The sequence below is a fragment of the Capsicum annuum genome, chromosome 6 (assembly GCF_002878395.1).
Source record: "Capsicum annuum cultivar UCD-10X-F1 chromosome 6, UCD10Xv1.1, whole genome shotgun sequence".
Taxonomy (NCBI): Eukaryota; Viridiplantae; Streptophyta; class Magnoliopsida; order Solanales; family Solanaceae; genus Capsicum; species Capsicum annuum.
The window spans coordinates 211,820,328-211,835,689 of NC_061116.1; the positions used below are offsets into that span (position 1 = coordinate 211,820,328).

The 15,362-nt window shown below is 33.6% G+C and overlaps 1 protein-coding gene across 1 annotated transcript; it reads left to right on the forward strand.

Moving 5' to 3' along the window:
- Positions 1 to 503: 503 nt before the first annotated feature.
- LOC107875899 lies at positions 504 to 14,772 on the forward strand. Its single transcript, XM_016722785.2, has 7 exons — positions 504 to 1,056; positions 1,323 to 1,409; positions 1,675 to 1,893; positions 2,008 to 2,172; positions 2,521 to 2,574; positions 2,686 to 2,832; positions 14,277 to 14,772. The coding sequence occupies exons 1-7, from the start codon at positions 832 to 834 to the stop codon at positions 14,658 to 14,660; spliced, it is 1,281 nt and encodes a 426-aa protein (XP_016578271.2). The 5' UTR covers positions 504 to 831; the 3' UTR covers positions 14,661 to 14,772.
- Positions 14,773 to 15,362: the final 590 nt, after the last annotated feature.

A 15,362-nucleotide genomic window follows, 5' to 3' on the forward strand; every position in this document is an offset into this window, starting at 1 on the left:
TGAAAAGATTCGAAAATAAACAAAGTACAATAATTTATAATTTGAGTGAAACTTATGGGCAAATATTCCCCTTCTAACATACATTTCATTCTTTGAAGTTTGTATAAACAAAGAGATGAAACAATATATTACTATTGGATTAAAAACTATATGAAGAAGTGGAAGTGGGAGGCAGTTGCCACTAAACCTCATAAAGATATTAAAAGGAGAACCTAGTTTCCCATGGCCACTGTGAAATGTGCTAAGGGAATTTTTAGTCACTACATTTGCCACCTTATCAGTCGAGCTCGTCGAACAGATTTGATGTGATTTGTCCCACATGTTGAGTTCAGTTGAACCTGTATCATTTTTGTTAGTATTATCTACATCTGTTGTTATTGGACAATTACTTATGTTTAGAGGACCTTAAAGGTTAAACTCATTTTTTTTAAAAATGAATAGGTCCCATTATGTTGTATAACCCCCTACTTATCAGGGCTGTCCTTTACTATAAACTGCACGGAGGTTTCTGTGTGTCAACCCAAAAACAACACAGAGACACACACAGTTGTTTTTATCTTTCAAATTAATACTTTATATAAAGACCAAAAGTTTTTGAAAATAGTGAGGGAGTGACCTTGTTTTAACTTTTACTCTTTGGACTTTTCCTTTTAAAATCTCTCCTTTATGGATTTGTAGATATCTAGCTAGAGGAAGTGTTTCCGTGGACAAAATTTTGGAATAAATCCCCTTGGCCTCTTCTTGTCTTGCTGCTCATTTACAGTACTAGACAACAATCACAAAGAGTCAAAAGGCCAATTTAACAGAAGAAACAGCCATACAAAGACAATAATGATTAGTAATTCTAAGCCATTTTCTATCATTTTCTCATTTGTTGGTTTCTTGATTCTTGCTTCTATATTTGGTAGTGTCATCTCAGATCCAACTCATGTACAAGATGCAAAGCATCACTTGTTGACAAACCAAACTTTCAAACCAAAACAAGAGTTGCTTAAACTTAAGAGATTAAGGACTTACCTCAGGAAGGTCAACAAGCCAGCAGTCAAGACAATTCAGGCAATATATATATAATTTTCTTTGTGTTCTTCTTTTCAAGATTAAAGTTTGAAACTTTTTCCATGAATCGCGAGTTAATTTCTCATATGGTCGTGCAACTGATAGTTAATTATCTCAAAAAGTCACTTTCTTGTTGAAGAAATGTGACTTTCTAAGGTAAAACAACAAATTGAGTGACTATATGAGATAATCAACCACATGAATCAAGATTTTGAAAATAATGGTTCCTTTGCTTTTCTGTTGTTTTGTGTTTTTTGTGATTGCAGAGTCCAGATGGAGATCTAATAGATTGTGTGTTATCTCATCTTCAACCAGCTTTTGATCATCCTCACCTCAAAGGAATGAAACCATTGGTATTTTTCCTAAGAAATGCTCACCTCAGAGATCTAATTTAGTTATGGATTCGCCCAAAAAGATATAGTCAAAACCTCTTTATAACAATGTCATTTGTCTAGATATTTTTGTGACTGCTATGTTGCAATAGAGAACATAACATGCAATATCAGTTTCAAATAAAACTTGACTGTTACATATGTTGTTATAGAGTATGTCTGTTAGAGGTCTGAACATACATATAAAGAACAGAACACATAGACTCTAATTTTCGACTGAATGCAGGTGCCTCCAAAGAGGCCTAAAGCGAATGAATCGACAGATTCAATGACAGATACTAGCAGCTTCCAGCTGTGGACAGTTTCGGGAGAATCATGCCCAGAAGGGACAGTTCCAATAAGGAGAACTACAGGGAAAGATGTTATGAGAGCTAGCACTTTGCAGAGATTTGGAAGAAAAATAATAAGAGGCGTAAGGCGCGACACAATGAGCAGTGATCATGAGGTAAATTTAGTCTAAGTAGCACCACATCACCTTCAATATGTGTACGAAGAAGAATGCACATGATCTGTTCAATTAATAATATAACACAATTAGTGAAAATTTTGTAATTTGCAGCATGCAGTAGCATTTGTGAATGGTGAAGAATATTATGGAGCAAAAGCTAGCATTAGTGTATGGACACCAAAGGTAACAGACCAATATGAATTCAGTCTGTCACAGCTATGGATCATCTCTGGAACTTTTGGTGATGATCTTAATACCATTGAAGCTGGTTGGCAGGTAAATATTATTCGCAAAATTCACAGCATAAATATGTCGTTTGTCGTTTAAGGTTTTGACTCTCCCCATAAGCTCTAACGAGCTAGAAAAAGGATGCGGCTAGGGCTCGATCCTACACAATTCAAACCGGCTAGTATCTGTTTAATTTATTTAATGTACTCACAAGCGTTGGTACCACTGTCCTAGCAACTTACACCACACTTACATTTTGTTTGAAAATGATTTACTAACTAACCACATGACATAATGGCAGCTAATAATTAGTACAAAATCTGAATCCTTTTCAGAGTGAACAGAGATTTAGTACATTAAATCTCTTAACTGCATATGCCATGTTCATATTGTCAGGTCAGTCCAGAACTATATGGAGACATCTATCCAAGGTTCTTCACATATTGGACGGTAAGATTTATTAATACAAGGGAATCCCAGTTTCCTTTAAATTAACTTTTGTCTTCATGCTTTAGACATTAACAGACTGATAATATATATTAGTACATTTTTTAAACGCAGAGTGATGCATACCAAACCACTGGATGCTACAATTTACTGTGCACAGGTTTTGTCCAAACAAACAACAGGATTGCAATGGGGGCTGCAATATCTCCAACATCAACATCCGATGGTAGTCAATTGGACATTGACATAATGATATGGAAGGTATACTTAAGCCCCTCTACCAACATCTTTAAGCGTCTTTAATTTGTTCTTGCCAACATGGTATCAGAGTCAACTTCATTTCACTAAATGAAAATATGTCCTAAGTTTTAAAAAAATAACATAAATACGCTATTGATATAAAAAGTAATCAAAATAGACTTAGTGCACTTTTTTTCGTACAATATACTTTTTTTTTTTTAACAAAATGAGTTAACGATGTTAAAAGTGATAGTGCACTACTTTTGTGCATTATCCACTTTTTTTCCATATAGTGCACTATTTTTGTGCACTATCTAATTTATTTCTGATATAAAATATATAAAGTAAGTAAAGAGGACAAAAGGAATACTGGAGAGTATGAAAGTTCTTATTTTTGTGTATTTGTTCCTTCAAATGAACAAGGCTATTTATAACCATAGTATAATGATGAAACTTGTTATGGAAACATGACTTGACATCTTTAACAAATGGAGAATGACTAGTCATCCATATACTTATAGAGGATGAGTAGTCATCCATTAGTTTCACAACACTCCCCCTTGAATGCCTATGAAATATTTATCGAATACGCATTTGAGTGTTGCCTCATTAAAGACCTTAGCAGGAAAAATCCAGTGGGATAAAAATCTTGGTTAAGGAAAAGAGCATACGACGCGTATTCTCACTCCCCCTGATGAAGACCCCGATTCAACCGGTTTAGTCTTCGCATCCCAATCCTGTATACCATCTTCTCAAAGGTTGAAGTTGGTGAAGATTTGGTGAACAAATCTGCTAGATTGTCACTGGAGCGGATTTGTTGTACATCAATATCACCATTCTTCTAAAGGTCATGCGTGAAGAATAACTTGGGTGAAATGTGCTTCGTTCTATCTCCCTCTATAAAGCCTCCTTTTAGTTGCGCTATGCATGCTGCATTGTCTTCAAATATGACTGTAGGTACCTTGATATCAAGCTTCAGGCCACATCTCTCTTTGATGGAATGTACTACTGATCTCAGCCATATGCATTCTCTACTTGCTTCATGGATTGCTATTATCTCAGCATGATTAGAAGAAGTAGCAATGATGGACTGCTTTGTTGATCACCATGATATTGCAGTACCTCCATATGTAAGCACATATCCTGTTTGGGATCGTGCTTTATGTAGGTCAGATAAATAACCTGCATCTGCATAACCAACAAGATCTAGACTAGCTTTGTTAGTATAAAACAAACTCATATCAATAGTCCCTTTTAGGTACCTCAATATATGCTTAATTCCGTTCCAGTGTCTTCGCATAGGGAAAGAACTATACCTCGCTAGTAAATTAATAGAAAATGCTATATCCGGTCTTATAGCATTAGCAAGGTACGTAAGTGCACCAATAACACTGAGATATGGTACTTCGAGACCAAGATTCTCTTCACCCTCTTCCAGAGGTTGGAATGGATCTTTACTTACATTAAGTGATCGAACAATCATTGGAGTACTTAATGGATATGCTTTGTCCATGTAAAAACGTTTCAAAACCTTCTGGGATAGACAGTTTGGTGGATGAAGGCTCCTTCTGCTAAATGTTCAATTTGCAAACCAAGACAAAGTATTGTCTTTTCAAGATCTTTCATTTCAAATTCTTTCTTTAGATATTCGATTGCCTTTTAGACCTCTTCTGGGGTCCCTATGAGATTTATATCATCCACATAAACAGTGAGTATGACAAACCCCGACGTCGTTTTCTTAATGAAAATACAAGGACAAATAACATCATTTATGTATCCTTCGTTTTTCAAGTACTCACTTAGGCGATTATACCACATACGCCCTGATTGTTTTAGACCGTACAACGATCTTTGTAATCTGATTGAATATAATTTCCGAGACTTTGAACTATATGCTTCAGGCAATTTTAATCCTTCTGGAATTTTCATGTAAATATCGTTATCAAGTGAAGCATAAAGATAAGCTGTAACCACATTCATTAGATGGATTTCAAGATTTTCATGTACTGCTAAACCGATGAGGTATCAAAATATTATTGCATCCATGACAGGTGAATATGTTTCTTCATAGTTAATACCGGATTTTTGAGAGAATCCTTGTGCAACAAGGCGTGCCTTGTATCTTACAATTTCATTTTTCTCATTTCTTTTACGTACGAAGACTCATTTATAGCCAACTGATTTTACACCATTTGGGGTTGGGACTACAGGTCCAAAAACCTCTCGTTTAGCAAGTGAGTTCAATTCAAATTGAATCCCCTCTTGCCATTTTGGCCAATCTTTTCTTCGTCGACATTCTTCGACAGATAGAGGTTTAAGGTCCTCATTGTCTTGCATGATATTTAGTACAACATTATATGCAAAAACATTATCCACCATAATTTTCTATCAATCTAAATTTACCTCATCGTTAGTAGAACTTATTGAAAGTTCTCCATTCACTTGAGTCTCGGGCTCACTGATTTTTCAGGAATATCAGGATTAATCAGATTTTGAGTCTCTTCAGGAGAATCTTTTGTAATACCATCTTTATCATTTTTCGCACTTCTTTTACTAGAATTATTATCCTTTGAACCCAATGGCCTGCCACGCTTCAGTCATGTTGGGGATTTAGAAGCTATTACATTAGAAGATGGTTCTTTTGGAATTTCAATTCGGACAAGCACATTTGCTGCAGGGATATGTGACTTGGTTATCCTTTTCAAATCAGTAAATGTATCTGGCATTTGATTTGCTAATTTCTGCAAGTGAATGATCTTCCGGATCTCACTTTCATAGATGGGGGTACGTGGATCAAAATGAGATAATGGTGAAACTTTTCACGCAATTTCTCTGTTAAGGTCATGTTTTCTCCCCCTAATTGGGAGAAATTTGTTTCATCAAATGACAATTTGCAAATCGAGTAGTAAATAAATCTCCCGTCAATAGTTCAAGGTAGCGAATTATAGAGGGTGGATCAAACCCCACATATATTCCTAACCTTCTCTGGAGGCCATCTTAGTACGCTGAGGTGGTGCAATTGGCACACATACAGCATATTCAAAAATTCATAGAAGGAAAATATTTGTCTCATGACCCAGAACCAATTGTAACGGAGAGTATTTATTATAATGAGTTGGCTTGAGACGAACAAGTGATGTTGCATGTAAGATAGCATGACCCCAAACAGTAGTAGGAAATTTTGTTTTCATAAGCAGTGGTCTTGCTATCAATTGTAGGCTTAATAAATGACTCAGTAAGGCCATTTTGAGTATGAACATGAGCAACAGGATGTTCAACTTTTATCCCAACTGACATACAATAATCATCAAAAGCTTGGGATGTAAATTCTCCAGCATTATCGAGGCGAATAGCCTTAATAGGATAATCTGAAAATTGCGCCCTTGATCTTATTATTTGTGCCAATAATTTTGCAAACGCCAGGTTGCGAGATAATAAGAGGCACACATGCGACCATCTTGAAGATGCATCTATTAGGACCATAAAATATCTAAATGTCCCACTAGGTGGGTGAGTAGGCCCATATATATACCCATGTATACATTCTAGAAACTGAGGGGATTTGACGCTAACTTTGAGTGGCGATGGTTTAGTTATCAATTTGCCTTGATAACAAGCAGCAAATGAAAATTCATCCGGTGTAAGAATCTTCAGGTTCTTTAATGGATGCCTTTTTGAATTTACAATGATTCGTCTCATCATTATTGAGCCAGGATGGCCTATTCGATCATTCCAAAACACAAATATACAAATATATTTATACCAGTAAACTTTCGGTTTACGATAGAGTGTACTTCAGCTTTACTAATTTCGACATAGTATAAGCCTGAAGATAAAGCTGATAATTTCTCCAACATTTGTTTTTGACCTGAGACATTCTTGTTAATACCAAGATATTCTGCATTCATTTCATTTATCGTCTCAACATGATATCCATTTCTGCGAATATCTTTAAAACTTAATAAGTTTCTTGGGGATTTAGAAGCCTTAAGAAGAAATATAATAGTTCTTTCAGAACCTTCGATCAATTTTGAATGACCAGTAATTGTTGTAACGTTTTCTCTTCTTCTAAGTAAGTGGAAAAAATATTTTTCATCTTTAAATATTGCGTGCGTTGTCCCACTATCAATTACACAAATATCGTCATGATCGATTATTGATCCAAATAAGACTTGAGGAGTATCCATATTTTCTTCAAAAAAATATAAACAAAATAAACATTATAATATAACTAGCACATAACATATTATATACTATCACATTTCATGTTACCTATATGTCAATATAAATAGTGCATGCAAGTTCATTATAACTATATTTATTATTTAGTTATTTGTTTATGTAAATATGTGCCTATCTATATTACTAAATTTAAAACTCCATTTATTTAATAAATTATTACTATATTATCGTGCAGATACCTAATATTCAAAAAAAAAAAAAATGCTTTGCTACACAATAAACGCATAAAAATATTTATTTATATATCGGATTAGTAAAATATTAATAATAGAAACGTAAACTAATTTAACTTTAACAGAAAATTAATATAATTAGTCCATTTTATAATCATTACCTTCAGGGTGATTTATATGTTCTTCAGAAATAGAAAAGAGATCTGAAGTTTCCAGGTCCATGGGCTCAAAGTTATCTTTAAGGAGGAAGTTTGCTTCAACATCATTTTCTGGTTTCTTTAGGAACTCCTGATAGAGTTTTACCAAATATTTTGGCATATGACAGGTACGCGTTCAGTGTCCCTTTCCTCCACATCAATAACATCTACTTTCAGAGTTCGTCCTTGGCGCTACTTTAGGATCTTTCCCCCTCCTTTTGTACTGCTAGTGCAGAGGGTTATTATTTATTGCCAGGCGATCACCCTGATAAAAATATCTACCACGACCACGTCCTCGACCTAGCTCTACCATGACCACGACTGGGGTCAGGTCTTCTTTCACGCCTAGTTGGGCGAAAGTGTATTGCATTCACTTCTGGAAATGGAGCAGTATCAGGAGGCCGACTTTCATTATTTTTATTAAAAGTTCATTATGTTGTTCAGCAATAAGAAGATGAGCAATTAATTCAGAATATTTGTTAAATCCCATTTCTCGGTACTGCTTCTGCAGGAGCATATCGAGGAGGGAAAAATAGAGAATGTTTTCTCTAACATGTTGTGATCCGTCATACTTTCCCCACATAAATTAAACTGCGATTTAATTCTAAACATCGCAGAATTATGTTCAGTTACATTTTTAAAGTCCTGAAATCTCAAATAGGTCCATTCATTACGAGCTTGTGGAAGAATGATCATCTTCAGGTGATCGTATCTTTCTTTTAAATTATTCCACAATACGAGAGGATCTTTGATTGTGAGGTATTCTATTTTTAAACCTTCTTCAAGATGATGACGAAGAAATATCTTGGCCTTTGCCTTATCTTGATCTGATGCCTTATTATTATTTTTAATGGTGTTTGCCAGACCCATTGCATTTAAATGTATTTCTGCGTCTAGTGCCCAGGACATATAAGTTTTGTCAGATATATCTAGGGCACTAAATTCACGTCTGGAAATATTAGACATTATTTAAGAAAATTAAATACTAACCTTTAAATACCTTCGAAAGGATTTTGCAGAGACTCGTGCTGATAACGTGATATAAAATATATAAAGTAAGTAAAGAAGACAAAGGGAATACTGGAGAGTACGAAAATTCTTATTTTTGTGTATTTATTCCTTCAAATGAACAAGGCTATTTATAGCCATAGTATAATGATGAAACTTGTTATGGAAACATGACTTGGCATCTTTAACAAATGGAGGATGATTAGTCATCCATATACTTATGGAGGATGAGTAGGCATCCATCAGTTTCACAACAAAACTTGCATTTTGTTCAATTCTCTTATATAGTGCACAAAGTTGTGCACTGTTTAATATTTTGAAATAGTGCACTATTTTTTTATATAGTGCGGTGTCTATTTTTTCATTAGTTATTTTTTTTTAAATTTAATTTTTTCATATGTTGCACTATCTTAGTGCACTATATTTTTTTTTTCATTTAGTGCCTTTTTTTGTGCATCATCTAATATTTTAGTGCACTATCTATTTTATTCATACAACATCCTAAATTTTCTATTTTGTATATACTGAATTAATACTTTGTTCTATTATATTAAATTTGCACTTTGTTCAATTTTTTTATATAGTGCACTAAATTTGTGCACTGTTCAAATTTTTTATATAGTGCACTAAATTTGTGCACTGTTTAATTTTTTATATAGTGCACTATATTTGTGCACTATATGAAATAAAATTGTGCACTAAAATAATGCACCATAGAAAATAAATTAGATAGATGGAAAAAATGGATAGTTCATTATTTTTATGCGCTATATAAAATAAAATGGATAATGCATTAAAACAGTGTACTATATGAAATAAAAAAGAAACAGTGTACTAAATGAGAAAAAGGATAGTGCATTAAAATGTGCTGAAATTGTTGTGAAACTAATGGATGCCTACTCATCCTCCATAAGTATATGGATTACTAATCATCCTCCATTTATTAAAGATGTCAAGTCATGTTTCCATAACAAGTTTCATCATTATACTATGGCTATAAATAGCCTTGTTCATTTGAAGGAATAAATACACAAAAATAAGAACTTTCATACTTTGTAATATTTCCTTTGTCCTCTTTACTTACTTTATACATTTTATATCACGTTATCAGCACGAGTCTCTGCAAAATCCTTTCAAAGGTATTTAAAGGTTAGTATTTAATTTTCTTAAATAATGTCTAATATTTTCAGACGTGAATTTAGTGCCCTAGATGTATCTGGCAAAACTAATATGTCCTGGGCACCAGATGCAGAAATACATTTAAATGCAATGGATCTGACAGACACCATTAAAATAATAATATGGCATCAGATCAAGATAAGGCAAAGACCAAGATATTTCTTCGTCATCATCTTGACGAAGGTTTAAAAATGGAATACCTCACTATCAAAGATCCCCTCGTACTGTGGAACAATTTAAAAGAAAGATACGACCACCTGAAGATGATCATTCTTCCACAAGCTCGTAATGAATGGACCTATTTGAGATTTCAAGACTTTAAAAATGTAACTGAATATAATTCTGTGATGTTTAGAATTAAATCGCAATTTGATTTATGTGAGGAAAGTACGACGGATCACGACATGTTAGAGAAAATATTCTCTATTTTTCCCTCCTCGATATGCTCCTGTAGCAGCAATACCGATAAATGGGATTTAAGAAATATTGCGAATTAATTGCTCATCTTTTTGTTGCTGAACAACATAATGAACTTTTAATAAAAAATAATGAAAGTCGGCCTCCTGGTACTGCTCCATTTCCAGAAGTGAATGCAACACACTTTCGCCCAACTAGGCGTGAAAGAAGCCCTGACCCCAGTCGTGGTCATGGTCGAGGTCGAGGATGTGATCGTGACAGGTATTTTTATCAGGGTGATCACCTGACAATAAATAATAACCCTCCACACTAGCAGTGCAAAAGGAGGGGGAAAGCTCCTGAAGTAGCGCCAAGGACGAACTCTGAAAGTAAATGTTATCGATGTGGAGGAAAGGGACACTGGACACATACCTGTCGTACGCCAAAATATCTAGTAAAACTCTATCGGCGTCCCTAAAGAAACCAGAAAATGATGTTGAAGCAAACTTCCTCCTTAAAAATAACGTTGAGCACATGAACCTGGAAGCTTTAGATCTCTTTTCCATTCTTGAAAAACATATAAATCACCCTGAAGGTGATGATTATAAAATAAACTAATTATATTAATTTTTTGTTAAAGTTAAATTAGTTTACGTTCCGATTATTAATATTTTACTAATCTGATATATAAATAAATATTTTTGTGCATTTATTGTGTAGCAAAGCATTTTTTTGAATATTGGGTATCTGCACGATAATATAGTAATAATTTATTAAATAAATAGAGTTTTAAATTTATTAATATAGATAGACACATATTTACATAAACAAATAACTGAATAATAAATATAGTTATAATGAACTTACAAGCATTATTTATATTGACATATAAGTAACATGAAATGTGATAGTATATAATATGCTATGTGCTAGTTATATTATAATGTTTATTTTGTTTATATTTTTTTGAAGAAAATATAGATACTCCTCAAGTCTTATTTGGATCAATAACTCATGACGATATTTGTGTAATTGATAGTGGGACAACGCACGCAATATTTAAAGATGAAAAATAATTTTCCCACTTACTTAGAAGAAGAGAAAATGTTACAACAATTGCTGGTCATTCAAAATTGATCGAAGGTTCCGCAAGAGCTTCTATATTTCTGCCTAAGGGGAAAAAATTAGTTATAGAAGATGCATTGTTCTCTTCTAAATCCCCAAGAAACTTATTAAGTTTTAAAGATATTCGCAGAAATGGATATCATGTTGAGACAATAAATGAAATGAATGCAGAATATCTTGGCATTACCGAGAATGTCTCAGGTCAAAAACAAATGTTGAAGAAACTATCAGCTTTGTCTTCCGACTTATATTATGCCGAAATTAGTACAGCTGAAGTACACTCTATCGTAAATCAAAATTTTACTGATATAAATATATTTGTGCTTTGGCATGATCGAATAGGTCATCCTGGCTCAATAATGATGAGACAAATCATTAAAAATTCTAAAGGACAACCGTTAAAGAACCTGAAGATTCTTACACCGGATGAATTTTCATGTGCTGCTTGTTATCAAGGCAAACTGATAACTAGACCATCGCCACTGAAAGTTAGCGTCGAATCCCCTCAGTTTCTAGAATGTATACATGGGTATATATATGGGCCTACTCACCCACCTAGTGGGACATTTAGATATTTTATGGTCCTAATAGACACATCTTCAAGATGGTAACATGAGTGCCTCTTATCATCTTGCAACCTAGCGTTTGCAAAATATTGGCACAAATAATATGATTAAGGGCGCAATTCTCAGATTATCCTATTAAGGCTATTTGCCTCGATAATGCTAGAGAATTTACATCCCAAACTTTTGATGATTATTGTATGTCAGTTGGGATAAAAGTTGAACATCCTGTTGCTCATGTTCATACTCAAAATGGTCTTGCTGAGTCATTTATTAAGCGCTACAATTGATAGTAAGACCACTGCTTATGAAAACAAAATTGCCTACTACTGTTTGGGATCATGTTATCTTACATGCAGCATCACTTGTTCGTCTCAAGCCAACTAATTATAATAAATACCCTCTGTTACAATTGGTTCTGGGTCATGAGCCAAATATTTCCCTTCTACGAATTTTTGAATGTGTTGTATATGTGTCAATTGCACCACCTCAGCGTACTAAGATGGCCCTCAGAGAAGGTTAGGAATATATGTGGGGTTTGAGTCACCCTCTATAATTCGCTACCTTGAACCATTGATGGAAGATTTATTTACTGCTTGATTTGATGAAATAAATTTTCCGTAATTAGGAGGAGAAAAACATGACCTTAAAAGAGAAATTGCGTGGAAAGTTTCATCATTATCTCATTTTGATCCACGTACCCCCATATGTGAAAATGAGATCCGGAAGATCATTCACTTACAGAAATTAGCAAATCAAATGCCAGATGCATTTACTGATTTGAAAAGAATAATCAAGTCACATATCCCTGCAGCGAATGTGCCTGTCCGAATTGAAGACATTGGAACGGAATTAAGTATATATTGAGGTACCTAAAAGGGACTATTGATATGAGTCTGTTTTATACTAAGAAAGCTAGTCCAGATCTTGTTGGTTATGCAGATGCAGGTTATATATCTGACCCACATAAAGCACGGTCCCAAACAGGCTATGTGTTTATATATGGAGGTACTGCAATATCATGGCGATCGACAAAGCAGTCCATCGTTGCTACTTCTTCTAATCATGCTGAGATAATTGCAATCCATGAAGCAAGTAGAGAATGCATATGGTTGAGATCACTGGTATATTTCATCAATGAGAGATATGGTCTGAAGCTTGATACCAAGGTACCTACAGTCATATTTAAAGACAATGCAGCATGCATAACTCAATTAAAAGGAGGTTTTATAAAGGGAGATAGAATGAAGCACATTTCGCCAAAATTATTCTTCACGCATGATCTCCAGAAAAATGGTGATATTGATGTGCAACAGATTCGCTCCTGTGACAATCCAGCAGATTTGTTCACCAAATCTTCACCAACTTCAACCTTTGAGAAGATGATATACAGGATTGGGATGCGAAGACTGAACCGGTTGAATTAGGGTCTTCATCAGTGGGAGTAAGAATATACATTGTACTCTCTTTTTCTTAACCAAGATTTTTATCCCACTGAGTTTTTCCTGCTAAGGTCTTTAATGAGGCAGCACTCAAATACGTATTCGATAAATATTTCATAGGCATTCGAGGGGAAGTGTTGAGAAACTAATGGATGCCTACTCATCCTCCATAAGTATATGGATGACTAATCATTCTCCATTTGTTAAAGATGTCAAGTCATGTTTCCATAACAAGTTTCATCATTATACTATAGCTATAAATAGTCTTGTTCATTTGAAGGAATAAACACACAAAAAATAAGAACTTTCATACTCTCCAATATTCCCTTTGTCCTCTTTACTTACTTTATATATTTTATATCAAGTTTAGTATAATAGAACAAAAGTGATAATTTAGTATATACAAAACAAAAAATTTACGGTGTTGTATGAAAAAATTAAATAGTACACTAAATTATTAGATAATGCACAAAAAAAGTGCACTAAATGAAAAAAAAAAAAATAGATAGCGAACTAAAATAGTGCAGAAAAAAATTAGATAAAAAAATAATAATGAAAAAAAATAGATAGTGCAATTATGCTTTGACTATCTTTAGCGCACTATATTTGTGCACTATATGAAATAACACGAATAGTGCACTAAAATAGTGCATTATATGAAATAAATTAGATATTATAGTGCGCTAAATGAAAAAAAAAAGGATAGTGCATTAAAATAGTACATGATATGAAAATAATGGATAATGCACTAAAATAGTGTCATATATTAAATAAATTAGATAGTGCATAAAAATAGTGCATTATATGAAAAAAAAAATGAATAGTGCACAAAAATATTGCGCTATCTACTTTTGACGTCGTTATCCATTCCGTTAAAAAATATATATAGTGCACAAAAAAGCGCACTGAACCTATTTTGGTTACCTTTTATATCAATGGCATATTTGTGTCATTTTTTCAAATTCAGGGAATATTTTTCGTCTTATATTGTCTACACTTCAAATGTCTTGTCCGAGCTTGCTTGCGTGGGGCGAGGTCTCATGTCAGTGGGATAAGGTGCACTTGGACTCTTTATATAGTCTTAGAAAATTCTTGAGATAACATAGTCACACTAACAAAGGACAACTTGGTTTTGTATAGGACCCAAAGCATGGACATTGGTGGCTAGAATTGGGATCAGGGCAATTAGTAGGGTACTGGCCATCATTCTTGTTCAGCCATTTGCAAGAACATGCAAGCATGATACAATTTGGTGGAGAAATAGTGAACTCAAGATCATCAATGCAAGGATTTCACACTTCAACACAAATGGGAAGTGGTCATTTTGCTGATGAAGGCTATGGCAAGGCATCCTATTTTAGAAATTTACAAGTGGTTGATTGGGACAATAGCTTGGTCCCTTTGTCAAATCTCCAGCTTTTAGCTGACCACCCTAATTGCTATGACATTAAAGCTGGGAAAAATAATGTTTGGGGTGATTATTTTTACTATGGTGGTCCTGGTAGGAATTCAAATTGTCCATAAAGAAAATGCCATGATCACATATTCTTGGCCTTGTATAGTACATAATATCCTCTATTGTTTCTGCTGAATTATATATAGTGTTTTGAGTCATATTTTATTACTTTTAGAAGTATTAATTGGCTTTGCTCTGTGATCATAATTAGGTCACTCACTATTATTTGTAGCCGTGCAATTTTTTTTTGGTTTTAGATCCGATCATCTTTACGTGTTCATGTTTGACTTGACACTCCTAAAAGAAATAATAAATAAAAGGGTAATTTTACTACATTGTCCCTATTAACTATAAGTCAGAAAAATGAATGTTACTAGTTTTCAATAACAAAGTGTAAATAGTCACAAAATGGTAAACTATCTCTTAATTTTTAAAACTGAACAAGTTAAGTTAGACAACTATTTTTAAAATACTGGACAAGTAAAGATTAAGGGTGCATTTATTTTTTTTAAGATTAAGACGTCTGAATCTGAATGGATATTTGAATGATTAAGATGTTGTATCTAGATCTGAATACTGAATGATTAGGACTGTTTGTTTTTTAACATATGAATATACGTAATTTATTTATTTGTAATAAATATGCAATTCAAATTTAAAAAGTAATAAAATATTATATTATATGAAAAAAATATTGCATAAAGTATTAACTTAAACAACAAAATTATTATTTGAGTGATAATTAAAATATTTAAAGATAAATATATTAT